This window comes from Hirundo rustica, chromosome 9, assembly GCF_015227805.2.
Source record: "Hirundo rustica isolate bHirRus1 chromosome 9, bHirRus1.pri.v3, whole genome shotgun sequence".
Classification (NCBI taxonomy): domain Eukaryota; kingdom Metazoa; phylum Chordata; class Aves; order Passeriformes; family Hirundinidae; genus Hirundo; species Hirundo rustica.
In genome coordinates this window covers 22,705,097-22,721,283 of record NC_053458.1, presented here as the reverse complement: position 1 = coordinate 22,721,283, position 16,187 = coordinate 22,705,097, and the positions used below count along the sequence as shown (strand labels likewise).

Genomic DNA, 16,187 nt, shown 5'->3' with positions numbered 1-16,187 from the left:
AGCAGACATTGGCAGTGCATTGGTGTGAGAGACAAAAGGGAGCCTGGCACACGTATCTGTTTGTGATGTCCAGCCCAGCACAAATGGAGATACTCAAAGGCATAAATCAATGACCCGTTTAACCCGTTCCACTGATTCTCTTCTCTTTAAATGATGCATTCAATTTGTTTTATGTTGTACTTAACATAGAAGTGTAGTGAAAGTACTGAGTTCTGAGCATAGATGTGATCTCTTGATTTCAGCGAGTGTCAGAGGCTGTGGACCTCCCCCTGCAATTGCCAATGGAAGTGTTGTTGATGGCTCCGTGGAACAGTACCAGCATGGGGACAGAAAGCAATATGAATGTAACGGCGAATTTAAGTTGGTTGGATCAAAGGAAATAGAATGTATTGATGGACAGTGGTCATCTCCTCCCTCTTGCATTGGTAATCTACACAGCTCGCTCTTACTTCTGAGAAGTCTGTGATTCTCTACAGGCTATTGCTTTGTAGATATTTTCACAATTAAATTTCACCATTTAACTTCACAATTAAAATAATAAGATAAAATTGCATGACAAGCCATTACCTTGTGCTGTCACTACCACTGCAACAGTGCCAGGCCAAAGCAGGAGCTGCAGTTCTCACAGAGAGGTGACAGCTCTGCCGTCCTCTGCGAGACCTGGCCATGGGTTTCAGTTCTCGTAAGAATTCTGACTGAAAGGGCACATTACAAATGTGCAGGTGTATGATCAATTATAATTGTGAGTGATCAGAATCAGTGATTCAGGTGACTTGAATTAATTGAAGTTTGCCTTACTCTTTATGGTTTATGTACCAACCGTTTGGGAAAGTGCTGCCCACTGGAACTACCTGTGGATCACGCCAGTGTTGGAAAAGGAAGGGAAAAGACAGGAGAGCAATTTAGCAACCTGGCTAAAAGGATACATTTTCCAGCTGGGTTGAAGTTTAGTTGCTACAATTAGTGGGTGTAAGTTTGGTTCACCAAATGCAAATGCAGTTATTTTTATTTAAGTTTTTTCAGCGACTGATATGTGATTCCTGTATTATTGTGGAATTCTTCTGCTCTTTTCAACAGAAGACAAAATGCCATGTGAATCGCCTTCCTCTATCCCGAATGTTGCTCTGCATCAGGCAGAGCAGAGCCAGTATTCCCACGGGGATGAAGTAACTTGTGGATGTAAACCAGGCTCTGACAATACTGAGGAGATGAAAATAAAATGTCTTAATGGCGAATGGAAGCCTTTCCCTGTTTGTGCTGGTAATCTGTTTCCATAAAATTTCAGATGTGAGAGTAACATAGTTGTATACGGAACTTGAAGGACTTCAGCCATCAGTACATAGCCAGACATGCTACAGTTTCATACATCAAAACTAAGGGGGTTTAATTTACTCCTTCGAAATGGAAGCATGTCCTTCATCCTGGGAAGACTCTGCGCCTACAGCTTTGTAGGGGGAAGGAAATAGACACTTGCCCAGGGGTTAAAGCCAGTTATTAAAAGGAATTAAATAAGTAAGTAATTAATTGTGCCGCAATGGGTTAGGCTTGTCCCAGCCGAACCACTTGTATGTGGATTAGGCCTTCTCGCAGAGTCACCGAATGAGTAAGGTTGGGAGGGACCACAGTGGGTCATCTGCTCCAACCTCCCTGCTCAAGCACCCACCCAGTAAAGTTCTTCCTCAAATTCACATGGAACTTCTGTACAACTGATGACATCTTCACCAGTGCACATTGTCAGATCTAAATCTATTTTTAAGCTCTTTTTATTGTTTTTCAGATGCATCCCCTCAATGTGTAACTCCAGAGGATGTTGTGCTGGTGCACTCTGGTGAATATCCCATGTCACAGAGGAAGACTGGGTTCCGTAAAGTTATACATTACACATGTACATTAACTGATGAAAAGGTTAAACAGGCAACTTGTGTGTCTGGGAGATGGACACCAGAGATTGCATGTCCAGGTGTGTTTTTACATTTGCACCATTTCTTTTGACGTAGGCATGATAAATGCTCAGTGTTAAGGATTCTTGGCATTGCTGTATCAGTAGGCTGAAATAGAAATGTTCGCTTGATCATATGCTACAGGATAGTTGTGGCCATCGTTTGAGCCATTAACTAGGTTTTGAGATGCACAGCTTTAGTAAGGCAGACGTCATGCTCTCTGCTCTGACAATTGGAATGGTTGTCACTGCCACTTCTGATGTGAGAAAAGATGCAATCATAAATTTAAGCTCAGTTCTTCCAAAGGGCTTTAGCCTGATGCAAAATGCAGAGCACACAGCTCAAGCTCCAGTCAAAGTTCCTTTATTTCCTGTAAACCTTCAAAGTTTTCCTGTTCTATGTTTTCCCCTCCATTTTTCCAACTGCTTCCTAGTGAAACTGAGAGAAAAAGGCTGAGCTGGCCAGTGAAAAAGCACAGACCCGGCGGAGGCTGTCCAGATGTAACACACACCAGAGGTCAATGTCTTCAGGGCTGCCTTTATGTATGACAGAGCAGGATATTGTCTGTAGAAAGTGTGATCATAGAACAACCACTGCCTTGTTTCTCACTTGGGTTATATCAGATTTACGGGAAATGGTGCTTCCCTGGAAGTGGGGGAAGTACGACAATCACTCTCCTGACCTTAGTTTTCTGGAACCACTAGAAGCAAGAAACCAAGCTCTAGCGGACTCCTCAGATCTCTGTCCTAGATCTACCTCATTCTCTCCCGTTTTCCTTTCCTTTGGCAGAAAGAGTCCTTCATTCCTGGAGTGGAAAGATTTTAGCCTATTTCTTTCTTTTCTTTTTGCTTTCTCATTTACCTCTATCAGCTTAGGCTGAAGAAAAAAATAAAATGAGAACTCCAGATGTTTGTTCAGTTTTCCTAAAATAGTTCATTATAGAGAGAGGAACAGGAACAGCACACAAGAGTGTGCAGCTGTGTGAGAAAGAAAGGAGGGACTAGAAGAAACTCCATCTTAGCTTGGTGTGGGCAACCACGACTGTCTTCTCTGTGACTGAACGCGTATGAGCACATGAAGGCAGCTCTGGTGTTTCTGAAGCAGAACAAAATAATCCTAGCATTAATGAAAGCTTGAGATAGCTATTGGAGTTATCTAGCACCAGTGTTGTCTTGGTTGTTTGTGTAGTAATCTCTGCTGAACTGCTACACTTTCTCCTTGTACTATTGTAACATGAATTTGTGTCCTTAGCTGAGGAGAGCACCTGCCCACCTCCACCCCAGGTGTCTGGTGCTCAGCAGACAACGGCAGGAAGAAACTACAGGGATGGGAGTAAAGCAACTTTCTCATGTCACGACGGTTTCCAGCTCATCGGTAGAAAGGAAATAACCTGTACAGAAGGGAAATGGCAATCACCACCTCACTGTGTGGGTCAGTACTGGCAGATTTCTTTTCCAACATTTTGTTATGAATATCTGTGTTACTAACTTGCAGTCATCATGAGGAGGAGGCTGCAGTTATTTACCTAAGATTATCATGAACAGGGAACTGCAGGGAAGCAGTAGAACAGGAGTTGCTAAAAAGGGTGCAAACAGCTGCGGTCTTTTCATTTGCACAGTCTTATCTGAGATGGTATATGCAATTTCCAGGTATTTCCTCAAGTGCTGTGAGCTTATTTTTTGTTTAGCATATTGCATACGAGAGTCTCAGTTTTGACTGGTAGCCTTAAATAATGTCCCTGTATTCTGTAAATTAGTTATTACTTAGTTACAGTTGCAATATGGATTGTCTTGTATTATTGTTTATCTGTATTATCTGTGCTTCCCAGAAAGACCATGTTTGCCACCACAATCTGTAGAATGTGCTGATGCTCCCAGGCTGCAAAATCCAAACTTTAAAATTGAAAGAGAAGGGAAAACAATTTATCTGGCTGGTGCTAGATTTACATATGTCTCTCGTTCTGGATACGTGTTAGATGGACCAACAGAGACAACCTGCTCTATGGGAAAATGGTCTGCAGCTCCTTCATGCTTGGGTAATATCAAAAATTACTTTTTTTTTTTTTTTTGAGGTGCATTTAGCAATGAAATGGAAAGAATTTTAAACTGGAGGTTGATCAGTTGGAAAGTGTTTTTCCACGCTGTATTTTGCTGTGGAATCTGCAAGAAAAGGATATCTTCAGAGTAATCCTGATTGGATGCAAAACTGACTTTCTGAATGCAGCTTAGTTTTTAAATATTCCTTCATATTCTTGCAGTTTTTTTTCTGTTCATATCTCTGCCAGGTGAGTCCTAGGCATATCCTCCTGATCCCAGGACCTCTTTTCTACAGAGTCCACTGGTGACTAAAAGTTGCTGTGGTGCCTCAGGGATGGAAATCACGTCAGTGTAGCAAGGGACAAAAGCTTTGAGTAGAACTTTCTGGCAAGTTTAGAAACAGATTTGAAATATTTCAGTAGCTGAAGTCTGTCTGTTTGGGGGAATGACTTATTTAATCCTCTACTTTTTATACAATTATTAACTAGCTGTTATTATATAGCGATATATTCCACTGTCAGCAGATGACTGTGCAGATGTTAGAAATAGATCTCTAAAGCATCTGTTTGATGGAAGAAGTAAACTTCTTCAATGTGTATCACAGTAGCACAAGCATCAGATTTCTGTTATCTTTTCAGAAATGCCATGTGGAAGTGTTCCAAAAGTTGCCAATGCTCAGTTTGAAGGCAGAAAGAAGAAACGTTATGAGCCTGGTGAAACAGTTCGCTACCAGTGTGATTCAGGGTTCCAGATTGTTGGTTCCCCTGAAATTATCTGCAGAAAGGGAAATTGGACAGCACCACCCTTCTGTGAAGGTATAAGTTCTAGTTCTAAGTAATCCATGATCCTTCTTAGCATTTCGTGTTGTAAATTAAAATGATTTTTACTTGGGCATGCAGGTAAGTCAGGTCAGTAGAGCCAACAGGTGACTCTGAATGGGCTGCTATCACCCACACCTATTTTTCTGGCTTCTGGGAAGCAACAAGCAAGGTAGATCAGCAAAGCAATCGTCTCCCTGTGGGCTGGAGCTGGTAGCTGAATCCTGGCTCTCTGTTGAAATCAAGCAGGCAGACATTATGGAAGAATGCATGCCGGCTGCAAAGGAGCTGATAACTGTAGGGTAGTGGACCTTATTTTCGCATCTCTAAGCATGTCAGTTGCTGACAGGCACCTTCAAATAGTTAATAAATCATGTCACTATTCCAAACTGGTGGCACACAACGCTGTGCAGCACAGCTGGCTGATCTCTGTGACTTCTCTCTTTTTACTTACTTTAGGCAAACAATACTGGGTGCTGAAGCATTGCAGAATAAACCATTTATCAGAGTAAACCTTCCTTTTCTACCTGTAGAAAATGGCGTACATTACTCAAAGTGCTTTTGCTCACCAGGAGCTCTGGAATGCCGTGTCATGTGACCCTTCTGTCGCTCACTACACCCTCCTCTGTTGGCAGATGTCAGCTGTGGAGCTGCACCTGAAATCCCCAATGGGCGCATTGCAAGCACTCCTCAGGAGAGGTATCTGCCCGGTGCCAGAGTGCACTATCAGTGTGAAAGCAATTTTCAGATGACAGGTGGAAATTACGTCTTCTGTTCAAATGGTCAATGGTCACTAGCACCAGTTTGCAGAGGTAGGAATCTGCAGAATTTGCACTTTCCCCTTGCCTGTTAGCAGACAGGCCACCAGTACCTAAATGCTCTAAAGACTTTGCCTTTTTTACTTGCTTTCTTTGGCTACTCCAATTTTGAACCTGCTATTGCTTCCTTGCACAGCACTTTAATTCAACTTGATGCTTCTAGAAATACTGGGAATGTTTCCATCAGTAGCAAAACCATCCCTGAAGCAGCAGGGCCTAAAATGTGCTGCTCTATCATTCTCCTGTATGCTGTTGGTATTTCCCCAGTGTCCACCACTTCAGTGGCTTTTAGTGGACAGACACGTAAGGGCTTCCCTCTTGTGTTCAAAGCTCAAAGGAAGCAGCAGTAGGACAGAGAAGCAGCTCTTCTTCTGCAGTGCTCCACTCTGACAAATGCAGACCCCAGCAGAGACCAAGATCTAAACCATGTAAGATCTGCTAGGGCCATGGGAGTGGAAAGATCATTCCCATGGCAAAGAACATTCAGGAGCTGTGCTCCAGAGTTCTCCATCCCAATCTGTGGCTGCAGGGTGAGCACAGCTCCATGGAGCTGGCTCTGCTTACCCAGCCCTGAGCAGCACAGGCTGACAGGCTCCTCCAGCATCACCAGCCCTCCAGAGCTCTGCACTTCAGCAGGGAATCAGTCTGGCTGCTACTCCTGTGGATTCCAGGTAGGCCAGGTTGCCCTGGGGAGGGACAAGGCTGGTGTGGTTCTTGTGCATAAGTACAGAAACACTGGCATTTTCTAGAATCTCCTCTTGACCCTGCCATGTCCTGAGAGCCCAAACGGCTCTGTTGCCATTGCCACACCTCATTGTTTTCCTCATGGTGAACTCCTGAGACCCAGCTGAGGCAGAAAAGCTGTCCCAAACTTGAACAAGGCTAATTCCTTTCACTAGTGGTTGTATAGATGAGCATCTTAATAACTGCAAAGGTGACCGCAGCCGTGTCTCTTTTCAGATGTGACATGTGAACCTCCTCCAGAAATTGCTGGTGGTAGAATCGATGGTATTAAAAAGTCCCGGTATATCCCTGGGGAGCGTGCAAAGTATCAGTGCTGGAAAAATTTTAAGATGACTGGGGATTCCACTGTAGTGTGCCAGAATGGGAACTGGTCAGAGCTGCCAACGTGCAAAGGTAATTTCTCTCTCTCTCCATCCAGCCTCCTGTCAGTGACAGCATCATGAAGCTGCCTCGTTGTCATTTAGCATCTCAGGGCCCTCACGGTGCCCAGCTGCCATGGCTCTGGCACACTCAGCACAAGGCCACTTGTCCAGGTCTCCGTTCAGATGGGCTGAGTTTACCAAGCTGAGTGACCGAGGTGGCTTCACTAAAGAGGGCCAAGGGCCAGCCCTTATGCAGGACAAGATGAAATCCTGCAGACAGCTGCAAGCACTTCAGCTGGGCTCAGATGGGCTGAGCTGGCAGTTGTGAGCCTGAGCACTGGAGAAATGAGAAGCTCTTGCTCCTGCCAGATGTTTGGTTTTCTCTCTGCTTTCCTCCGCTTCTCTGAGTAGTGCCAACATAGTGTGGGTGGTATTTCTGACCAGGCCTTCTCTGCAGTTGAGCTTCCTCTCTGACTGGGAAACTTCTTTCAGGACAAGCTGGGAGATGTGGCACACCTCCAGCCATTCAAAGTGGAGAGCTTCTTGTCTTCCCCTTGCAAGAATATCAACAAGGGGATACTGTGGAATACAAATGCCCAGATTTCTATATCTTGAAAGGATCTCCGACAATCACCTGTCTTAATGGGCAGTGGACAAGCCCTCCAGTTTGCCTGGGTAGGTTGAAGCATGTGCTGGGTGGCCAAAGGCCATGTGGCTGCTCCTCTTGTCTTCTTCTCAGAACCTGAGGGCAGCGCTGCTGCTGGGGCCGCAAGGCTGGCAGGGCCGAATGGCAGTGAGTCCTCCTTCTGTCCCAAAGGAGTTTCTTCTTCAAGTCAGCCTGTGCAGTCTGCTCTGCTGCCAACAGGCCCACAAGGAGGGGAGTTGGCTGAAGCCTCCCTGTGAGGGGAGGGCTGGGGACATGTCTCCACCCAGCAGGCTGTGAGCCAGGAGGATGGGTCTGCACGAGTGGCAGTGCTGGGGAAAGACAGGGCTGCCTCCGTGATGAGAAAACAAATTCAGAGCAGCACTGAGCAGAAGGGAAAGAGGGGTTTCAGAAAAGGTACGGGGAAGTTCAGTGGTGACTGGTGTCTTACCCGCCTGTGCTTCGTTCTTGCTCCGTGTGACACTCAGTATGACAAGGCTTCTCCCAGGGCTTTTTTCCCCACTTTAGCTTGGATGGGAGCGTGTTTTCTGTTGCAGAGCACATACTTGGAACCTTTTCAGATATGAAGAACTTTGGTGGGCTCTAGGTACAAAACACTTACATATGGTGTGTCTGCATGAAGTGCTGACACTCTTCTCTTGACTCTTTAAAGTGGCCTGTACAGCATCAGAAGAAGATATGGAGAGAAACAATATTGAGCTGAAATGGGTTGCACAAAACAAGCTGTACTCCACATCAGGTGACTACATTGAATTCCGCTGTAAACAGGGATATTTGGAAGACCCAAGTATTTCCAGCTTCAGAGTGCAGTGTGTGGAGGGGACACTGAAATACCCACGGTGCACACTGGGAAGTAAGTCACCCCCTCTTCTGCTTCCCTGCTCTGTTGTTGCATCTGAGCATGGGAGACTGCTTGGGACAGGATGCTCAAGGCATGCCAACAGAGCATCAGTTGTCCAGTGTGAGATCTACAGGCAAATAACGGAAGTATTGTTTTGCAGGGAACTGTGCCCTGGATAGGAACACTATGGAAAGGAACCACATTCAGTTGCAGTCATCCAGCCAGTCACACCGTCCCTATCGCTCGGGGGACCCTGTTGTCTTTAGGTGCAAGCCCGGGTACCAGCAGGTTTCCCATTGGGAGAAATTTGGGGCACAGTGCATGGATGGAGTGATTAAATATCCTAAGTGTGAATGTAAGTCCTCACTGCCATAGACATGAGGGCAGGCTTGTAGGAGGCTGTTCTGATGAAATTGCCTGCCCACTGCTCTGAGTAGCCCCTGGGCTCCGTCAGGATTGATATTCATGACTTTTCCCCTTTTTTTCTCTTTACACAGGATCGTAGTGGCTTGGGTAAATGGAAATGGTGTGAGGGAGCCCAGCTGTGGAAATGCAAAGAGCCCTCAACCAGCCTAGTGATTTGAGCTCAGTCATTTTCCTGGTGTTTCCCATTTTGCTGTGCTTTGTTTGCAGCTTTGCCAATGTTGTGTCTTGGAATTTGTTCTTGTTTATATTATTGGATGGTTGTTTGCGTATTATCCACATTAGATCTAGTTTTGTAGATGTATATACATTTTATGCAGCCAAAGGATTGTGCTTGCATTTTCTCCATTCTATACTGCTCACATTGTTATTCTATTAACAATTGTGTCCTGGAAACAGGCTGGCTTTGGTGGCATACTGAGACAAGAATTAAAGCTAATTTGATTATCAGCACACAAGGCGTGTTTGGCCTTGTCTGTTCCTACCTCTTCTCCATCCACTTGTTCAGAAATGAGCCTCGGGTGAGTGTCCTGAGTGCCTGAGCAGAGAGAGCAAGTAAATGAAGTCTCCTATGGAGAACTCAAGGAAATCTCTAGGCAGAACCAGTTCTTCTGGGGAACCTGAGCCAGATCTTGCCTGCAAGGAACTGGGATTTCTACGTGAAGGTGGGGACTAGTGTAATTTTGTGCCCGGTGTTATGGCACTTGTCAGGGGAGCGACAAAACCCCCAGGTTCCTGAGAGTCCCACACAATCGCCATAGGGTCAGTGTATAAAGGAACAAAGTTGACTTCACGTGCAGTGTGAGGATCGTTTATTATAGCAACATAAATCATAATGTAACTCACACAGTGCAGAAGTAAACACCCCGAACAATGGCAAGACCGTGGGTTTCAAGGGACAGAATCAGGGTGGAGTTTGGGGTCAAGGGACCAATAGGGAGAAGACCACGGAGGGACACAAAGTAAGGTTTACAGAACACAAACCGATGAGGAGGGTAATGTGAGGAGATTTATATAAACAGACCAGTGGAGCCTCGAATAATAGGGGATTTCCCAAGGGGCAGTCCAGGCAGGGGCTGGTAGCAGCGGAGACTGACAGAGAACATTCAGAAATAAGAGGTATGTGTCAGGGAAGATTGACAGCCTAATGGGTGGACACAACCCAGGCTAAATCACCACCATGGGGAGGGTGAAAGGGAACAAACCACATATGATATAAAAACACAAAATTAGACACAGCAACAAATTAGTTCCTGGTCCAGGTCCTGGATAGGCCAGTCGGTGCCACTCCCAGCTCAATTTGCCCTTCACAAACAAGGAGAGAGTGTTGTGTGTACATCCAGAGGAAATGATGGGGGTCAATGAGTTCTACTTCCAGCAGCTGTTCCCGCAAGGGCTTTTTAATCCCTTTCAGTCCATTTCCCCCGGTTGCTTGGTACCAGGCAGGGTATTGCTGTTATATACACTGTATAAAGTATTTTTATCAACCTTTCTATTTCCACCTATTGGTTGACTGGGGTTTGACTAAATAAGCAGAAGTTGTCTACTCCTGAATGCTTTCATTTCTTTTTCTGTTTTGTTCATTCGTTTAACTCTTGAAGAAGCCTCGGAAACCCATACAGAGCACCAAACATGCTATGATTTCAGAGACAGATGACTTTAGGCATAGAAGACAGAAGGTACCCTTAGAGGAGCTTTTGTATTAAAACAGCCTGAAATGGATGCAAGGCAAACATTGTCCATATTCCTGGATTTTCTTCATAGCTGCAGTGACACCTGTTCTCAGGCAGAACCTTAAGAGTATCAAGAACTTTAAGTGTCATAGGAAATCATACAAAGTACTTGGATTTTAATATTTTTAAAACAGTAGCTTTAAAAATTTTAAGACAATAGTTTTAAAAATAATAATTAACTTCTCAGAAAATCTGTATACTTCTAGGTTTTAAGTAGTTTTACAGTTCCCTCAAATATGTAGTTTAATACTTGCTGTTTTCTATTGTTCCTCAAGCGTGTCCTTTAGAGGCTCCTTACCTGTGAAGGGAGACATGAGTGCTGTTAAGATGTCCAGCTCCTTCCTCCAGCTTTTTCCATCTCTATGCCCACATTGCATCCCTCTGCTGCACTGCTCATCCTCATGCTACAAAGGCCTTTCCCTTCCATCCCCCTCCAGCTCAGACTCAGCACTCATTTCCCAAAGCTGAGTGGAGCGACCTGGAGAACACGAGGCCGCCCTAATTCACCTGTTAATAAGAGATAAAGAACACCTCCATACCTTTCCCTATAGGCTTTCCTCAAGTCCGTTCTTGCTTTCCTCTTTCAACACACCTTGGATATGCCAGCTGTCCTCTCTTACACTGTACTTGAAATAAAGTTGTGCCAGATTCTGCTCCAAAATGGTTCTGTTTACAGTAAAATCCAACATAATCCCCGTGGTAGAAGTAAGCTTGGTCTGCATAGAATGCTTGCAGCAGCACGTTATTTTTCTCCATTTCGGTTTTTGACAAAGTGCATGGCTCTAAAAAAAGAGAGACCTGATCAGTGCTAATAAATTGATTCTTTTTGGAACAGAATACTTTGACCAGGCTACACTAAAACTGTAAATTATTTCCTATTGTCTTGTTATACTGCAGACAAACCACAGTTAAGGAAATGAAACCCACCAGATGAGCTTAACTTGCTTCTATTAAAACTTTCATATGTCACTGAAGACACTGAAATTGAGATTTAAAAGTTCTACCTGACAATACTCACTTTATAAACATCTTTATAAGTATCTGATTTTGGGGAGGATTGGGGTTGTTCACCCTGGCAAAAAAAAAAGGGATCCTGGGAGACCTCATTGCACCCTTCCAGAACCTAAAAGGGGCTTTTGAGAAAGATGAGGACAGACTTTTCAGTAGGGCCTGGAGCAATAGGACAGGGGCTTCTGATTATGGTTTTAAACTAAGAGAAGGTAGATTCAGCCTAGACATGTGGAAAGCATTGCCACCAGTGGGAGTGGTAAAACACTGGAACAGCTTTCCCTGTTTTCCCTTTTCCCAGAAAGGCAGTGGTTGCCCCATTCCTGGGAACATCCAAGACCAGACTGGGCAGGGCTCTGAGCAACCCTGCTCCTTGCAGGGGATTGGACTAGATGGCCCTTACAGGTCACTACCAGGCTGTTCCTCAAGGCTGTGAATTATATAGAGAAGTAAGTGCTGCTTTGTCTTACTTATCACACCTACCTATACAAACAGGTGGCAAAGTCCATTGTCCTTCAGAGCAGTAGATTCTCTCAGAGCCTTGCAAAAATGATAGTCAGAGCAAATATACTGAACTGAAGAACCACTGTCGTACTGGGGCAGCGCTGGGAGAGTAAGAGCTCCGTTTGCAATAGAGGGTGGAGAACCACATCTTTCTGTAGCAGCTGCAAGAACAATAAAAACATTTAAGGATAAGAAACTAACAAACTGACAGCTTTACCAAAAATTAAAGGAACACGAAGGTCTTCTCTTTACAGCTCTCTTTCTACAGAGCTTTCAGTTTCTTGGGCTCAGAGGAGAGCTTCCCCCTCCCTTCTACAGCCTTGCCCAGCAAAGGCAGGTGTATCACTGTAATGGTTTTAATTTAAGAAAACCGGGTGGAAACACTAATAAATGCAGGGGTTTTAGTATTTATTCTCTCTTTTGTGGGAGGGAGAGATTAGGAGAAAAAAACTAAAGCAGGCTTAAGCTTAAAAATGAACAAAAATAGTTTTATTAACATAGACTAAAATAATGAAAAAAAAATGAGAAAAAAAGAAAACATAAACTAAAACAGAATGACACTTTAAAACACACTTCTTTCCTCTTACAAACTATTAACTTTCTTATTGAACAACATAGAAAGACACAACTTGGAATTTTCAGTCAGTTTCCCTATTTAGACATAACCACCCATTACTTTAGGAGAAGAGTCTTACTAAGATCTTTTTATGAAGACGTTTGCCACAAGACAAAATAGTCCAGTGCTCCCAATGTCACACAACTGCTGCCACCCGGAGTTTTCACAGACTGTGATGTTCTATCAGCAGAGCTTCTTAGTGTATCTGGGGTGCTATTTACGAATACTTCTTCTAGTCCAAAATCATCTTTGTTTTTAAGGCTGAGACCTCTTTTTAACCCAGGAGCAGGGGCTTTAAAGCTCTCAAATAAATCTCAATTACATCAGCCTTTAATTTTGATTAGAACAGCATTCTACCTAACGATACTAAGATGCTGCAAAGAACAGTTCGTTTCTCCATAATTTACTTTAGAAAAGTCCGGTTGAAAACGTCCACTTCTTCAATGCTATTCTAATATTATTAGTTCTTTCACTTCTAATCCAACTGACTTTATGTGGTGGCTGTTTCTATGTACCTTCTGTTTTTCTTTCTTCTTTCTCTCAAGGAAGAATTGTGCTTTAAATTTCTATGTTGCTAAGAAAGAGTTAAATCTGCCTGGGCTTGCAAGGGTGGCGTGCCCCAGCCGGGCTGCAGGGCTGAAGAAAAATGCAAAGCTGTGCTGATGGAGGAAGCGGGTAGATGTCCCTTATTCCACCCCTCGGTCTCATCCAGGGCGGTCCAGCTCGGAGCTACCACAAAGCTGTAACAGGGCTTCACCCGGGCTGCTCCCATGTGGGCAGCAGCTCTCGGAGGCTCGGCCGGGCCCGGCTCAGCCGCCCAGAGGGCAGCGGGGCCTGACCCGGGCTTCCCCTGCTCTGCATGCGGGCAGCAGCTCTCAGAGACCTGGCTGAGCCTGGCTGAGCCTGACCCAGCCGGCAACGGGGGCCCGACCTGGGCTTCTCCTGCTCTGCATGCGGGCAGCAGCTCTCAGAGACCTGGCTGAGCCTGGCTGAGCCTGACCCAGCCGGCAACGGGGGGCCTGACCTGGGCTTCTCCTGCTCTGCATGCGGGCAGCAGCTCTCAGAGACCTGGCTGAGCCTGGCTGAGCCTGGCCCAACCGGCAACGGGGGCCCGACCTGGGCTCCCCCCGCTCTCCATGCAGGCAGCAGCTTCTGGAGGCCTGGCCGGGCCTGGCCTGGCCGCCCAGAGGGGCAGCAGGGCCCGACCCGGGCCTGGCCGCCCACAATGTTACCTCATGGCTGATTCCAAAGCGAGGGAGCGCCATTAGCGGCAGATTAGTTTTAAATGTCCTTTCCAAAGTCGCATCGACATTTCTCGTTGGTCAGCTTAGCTGCCAATATCCCAGCCAGCTTTTTGAAAGGTCCCTGTCCTCCCTCCCTAAAACCACTGCACGGTCAGGGCAGGGAAAAAAACATTTCATGTTTCTCCATAACCAGAAAACAAAATTGTGCCGACCCATGATAATCACTTTTCCAAGCTTGGCTACATCCAACAACAGAGTTGCCTTGTGCATCTGTATTGTTGAGGCTTAAGCACTGCTTATTTACAACAGACTCCAGGCCCACACAAAAAGCAAAGCAAATAATTTCTAAATGGCTCTAAGACTGATTAATTAAAAATGCAATTTAAAAAATTATTGCTTTACCTTCAATAACACATTTTGGATATTTCAGTCTGCCATGGTCACACTGTGTCCTTCCAGGAGATGGAATGGCAGTATGTTTCAGACACTCTAAATCTTGACGTGAAAAGCTTTTCTTAAGCTACTTCACTTTATTAAATTTAAGCATTATATCTCTAATGATGCTAAATCAACTGAAAGCTATTAGCCAGTGAGGTGACTGTAAATGAGGTTCATTTGTTTGTTTGTTTGTTTTGTTTTGTTTAAAATAATACTTGTGAGAGGCCTGTATTCAACACCAGTGCGACAGGTAATAATAGTGGCTATGTCGTTCATGTAAGAAACTCCAAAATCATGATTAACTCTAGCATGCAACTGCCTGGTTTACACAGGGGCTAGGCTGGAGGATGGGGGAATTGTCCATTTCCTCTGATTTCAGCCAAGGTAAATAATCTGATAACAGAATGCCCTTTAAACTTGGAACTCTGGAGGTTGTGTGGGGAACCGTGATCAGCAAGTTTTAATTGTTCCATAAGCTTGTTGCCTGATTTCACGGTAAAATGATAAAATAGAGATGACAAAGTGTGTCAAATGGAATCCTGCCAGTCTAGTGCTAAGGTATTTGGAGAACTAATATAAACGAAAATAGTTTTTCCAGTGAATTAACTTGATACAAAATACCACAAACATTAAGGCATTTGTTGAATACCTTTGAAAATCCAGTTAATTATTTACAAAAGTAATATTTAGGGAGTTCTCACAGGCGGTGGAAACTGTATTTGGAGACAGTAATGAAGATGAGATTTAAAAGCTATTTTATCTTCCTGCTTACAGCGTGTTCAGGCAAACTCTTTGCAGAAGGTAAATACACGGAATTCTATTGTACATTGAATCTAGAATACGCAGTCGTCGTAAATGAAGTGCAGTGTCTTTGATTGCACTTAATGCACATTGCATTTCATTTGCTGAGTAAACACTGCTTTTGAATTTAAATACTATTCTGTTGTGACATGGCTGATGATCACAATTCAGCTGTCGCTGATTCCTGTCTAAGCCTCAAAATTGTCATAGTGAAATGTTCAGACTTTAGTTCAGAAGAGATTTCTTTAGAAATGTCTTTGAGCTGTTTTGAGGCACTTACACAAATAGAATTTTGTAATATTAAAGTATTTTTTATATTGAAGTGTCTTGGGGGTTGAAATCTTTTCACTCTGTTACAAAGCAAAATTGTGGAAGTTAAATGGAACCTACAGAAGTTAATCTGGGATGCTCCTGCATTTTCTATCCCTATTTTCAACACTGATTTCTTCTTCTGGTAATGGATTTTGGGATTTTTACATGTTTTGGTTTTGTTATTTTAGGATTTCTTTAACCTAATATCATATTCAGCACTGTTATTTAAAAAGCTTTTCTCCTATTACCCAGGGATTGTTTGGGTTGTTGGTTTTTTTGTTTTGTTTTTGGTTTGGGGTTTTGTTTGTTTGTTGGTTTGGTTTGGTTTGTTTGTTTTGGTTTGTTTTTTTTTTCTTTCATTGCCATCTAATTGCCATTGTTTTTTTCTTTAATCTCCATTTCTTATTTCTTTTCTGCTGACTGTTCTTAAATTCTCTTTCTTAAGCAAACCTAACTCCTCAGTTGCCTCCTAGCAGCTTGTCCTACTTTTCTGGTAACACTTTCTGAATCAAGGAGCTGAAGCCCTGCTAATCCTGACACTTATCACTGAATTTTACAGCAGGCTTTCGTGTGTTTGTGCAGCAATGGGTTCTGCTGCTTCTGGGCAAAAGAGAGTTAAATAACGGTGTCCTGCATCAGTTTTGCCCAGTTCACATTCACAGGTTTTATTCTAAGCTGATATTCTTGTGGACCCTAAGAGCAAAAGCTGATAAAACTGTAGTATGGCTTCATTTCAGCAGGTCTTTAAAGGCCCTTCATGCTTCTAAGTATTCAGAATTTGGTTCTTGTTTGAAAGCCTGAATCAGTAAGCTGATATTAGATAAGTACCTACAGGCATCAATCAAGACTCTCTACAGTGACATCTTGCTGTACATTGAATATGAA

The 16,187-nt window shown here is 44.0% G+C and overlaps 1 protein-coding gene across 1 annotated transcript in view; it reads left to right on the top strand.

Annotated features, from left to right (window-relative positions):
* The window catches only part of CFH (complement factor H), a 47,920-nt gene that overhangs the window by 18,043 nt on the left and 13,690 nt on the right, over positions 1-16,187 (top strand). Inside the window, exons 13-23 of the mRNA XM_058421764.1 lie at positions 243-425; positions 1,078-1,260; positions 1,778-1,960; positions 3,192-3,371; positions 3,769-3,975; positions 4,615-4,791; positions 5,430-5,606; positions 6,573-6,749; positions 7,211-7,393; positions 8,035-8,235; positions 8,384-8,578. Coding sequence (XP_058277747.1) covers positions 243-425; positions 1,078-1,260; positions 1,778-1,960; positions 3,192-3,371; positions 3,769-3,975; positions 4,615-4,791; positions 5,430-5,606; positions 6,573-6,749; positions 7,211-7,393; positions 8,035-8,235; positions 8,384-8,578 — 2,046 coding nt within the window. The remainder of the gene's footprint in view (positions 1-242; positions 426-1,077; positions 1,261-1,777; positions 1,961-3,191; positions 3,372-3,768; positions 3,976-4,614; positions 4,792-5,429; positions 5,607-6,572; positions 6,750-7,210; positions 7,394-8,034; positions 8,236-8,383; positions 8,579-16,187) is intronic.